At 40.7% G+C, this 2,244-nt stretch overlaps 1 protein-coding gene across 1 annotated transcript in view; it reads left to right on the top strand.

Moving 5' to 3' along the window:
* The window catches only part of LOC106876479 (protein deltex-like), a 105,553-nt gene that overhangs the window by 99,654 nt on the left and 3,655 nt on the right, over window positions 1–2,244 (top strand). Inside the window, exons 2-3 of the mRNA XM_052967566.1 lie at window positions 430–589; window positions 1,205–1,344. Of these exons, the coding sequence (XP_052823526.1) occupies window positions 430–589; window positions 1,205–1,344 (300 nt within the window). The remainder of the gene's footprint in view (window positions 1–429; window positions 590–1,204; window positions 1,345–2,244) is intronic.

The following is a 2,244-nucleotide window of genomic DNA, read 5'->3' as shown; positions in this document are numbered from 1 at the left end:
GGGTGGGTGAGGGCCCTTGGGTGTTGATGCTGGAAGAAGGATGTATCAGGGGTTAGCGAGTCTGTTTCTGTGAGAGGGGACAGGCGTTGGTTAAACACACACACACACACACAGACACACACACACAGACACACACACACACACACACACACACACACACACACACACACACACATTTATACGACGGGCTTCTTTCAGTTTCCGTCTACGAAATACACGCACAAGGCTTTGGTCGGTCCAAAGCTACAATAGAAGACACTTTCTCACTGTTCGACGCAGTGGAACTGAACCTAGAACCATGTGGTTGGGAACCAAACTTCTTACCATACGGCCTCTATGTATGCAGTCTATACGACATGTATGAGTGTCTTTATCGTATTTGGCGCATTTAATTACGTCCTCCACTCACTCTCCTGTTTTCTATTTCAGAACTTTATTCGTGCTCAAGACAAGGCGCTGCTCTCCCAACTCCAGCAATGCCAAGAGAACATAGAATGGCTGAAAAGTCAAAGGCAGCAGGCTGCCGAACAACACGAGCTTCAAAGTCTTACAGATGACGATTCGTACTGGGAAGATTGGGAGATTTCTGGTAAGAAACAAACAACATCACTAAAAACCCGTTACATATGCAACAGAAGTAGTATTAGAGTAAAATAGGTATCTGTGTATCATCTTCTATGCAGATACATCTCAAAAGGCGACAACTGCTTTTCTATATCTGTAGCGACGGATTTTATCTCGACGTGCGTTTGCTAGTGAGTACATGCTGCTGACAAAGTCCAACGACGTAGAAATGAGCATATAGCGTTCTCTGAACGATTTTCCTCTGCTACTGATATAGCTTTATGTTTTTAAACATAGTGCTTCCGTAAGAGATATTATCCCCTGACGAATATTTTATATTTACTAATTTATATATAGTATGAATCATTTGATATTTAATATACACACATACACACACAAATACACACATACACACAAACAAACATACACACACATACACACACATACACATACATACACACACACAAACACGCACAGACACACACGCACACACACACACGACTTGTATATTACCTGTATAAACAGGGCTAGTTTAGCTGTTTCACCGTAGATTGAAAAAAACGATGATAAACATTATAATCAATCATAAATACAATCAATCAATTATAAATATAATTTACTGTTTTTGTTTGTATTTCAGAATTTGAACGGGAGGAGAAGCTGGGTTTGCAGTCATTTAATTCGAAACGGTTTGCATACAGTAACCCTGAACTGAACCAGTCCTTGCTGGCCACCTACACAGCTAAAAACACCACTCTCAAGAATGACATTGAAATCCAGGTGTGATTAACATATCCATATATATGTCTATATATATATATGTAGATTCTTTATTTGTGGACTAACAGTGCTACCAATGGTTTCATACAGAAACTTCCGCAGTTTTTCAAGCGTCCCACTAATAGGCCTCTACGTTTGGATGAGACTACGTGAGATTACACGGTATATATATATATATATATATATATATATATATATATATATATATATATATATATATATGCGTGCAAAGTTGGCTGCACGTTAGTGTATACAGTTAAACGAAATAGAATCTTCACAAATCGCTACTCCGAGTTTCGGGAAACTCTGTGAAGATACATTTCAATGAAAATCGCGTGTGGTACTGTGTTGTGTGTGTATATGTGTGTGTGTGTGTGTGCATGTTTTCCAGGGTCACAGAGGGGAACGTGTGGGTATGGAGCAGTTGTGCTTTGTGGAAAGGTACGAAACAGCTGTAGTGCAATGTAGGTTGGTGGTGAAGTAATTTGATGGAAAATGGTACGATAGATATGGATGTATATTAATATGATGACAAGTGATTTGATTGAGAGCCTACCGGGCACCGTTGAGGAGGTCAGCGGTTCAAATCATATCATTGGAGTTGTATTGTATCGTGTCGCGCTCCGAAGACAAAACTCATTAAAATCTGAATGAATATAGGGAATAACTGTGTGGTAAGGTTCGCTTCGTAACAGCATGGTCTCGGTTTCGTATTAGGCTGCGGCAGCACCGTGGGTCTGATGAAAATGTTGTATTGATGTGCTGTGCTTCCTTCAGAACCTCCTGTGTTCCAGTGGTGTCAATCAACAGATCTGACTCCGCCCATTGGCGGTACAGCTGACCTGTCGAGAGAGAGAGAGAGAGAGAGAGAGAGAGAGAGAGAGAGAGAGAGAGAGAGAG

The sequence above is a fragment of the Octopus bimaculoides genome, chromosome 4 (genome assembly GCF_001194135.2).
Source record: "Octopus bimaculoides isolate UCB-OBI-ISO-001 chromosome 4, ASM119413v2, whole genome shotgun sequence".
In the NCBI taxonomy this organism is placed as follows: Eukaryota; Metazoa; Mollusca; class Cephalopoda; order Octopoda; family Octopodidae; genus Octopus; species Octopus bimaculoides.
Note: the sequence above shows the minus strand (reverse complement) of the source record. Positions and strands in the feature narration are given on the sequence as shown.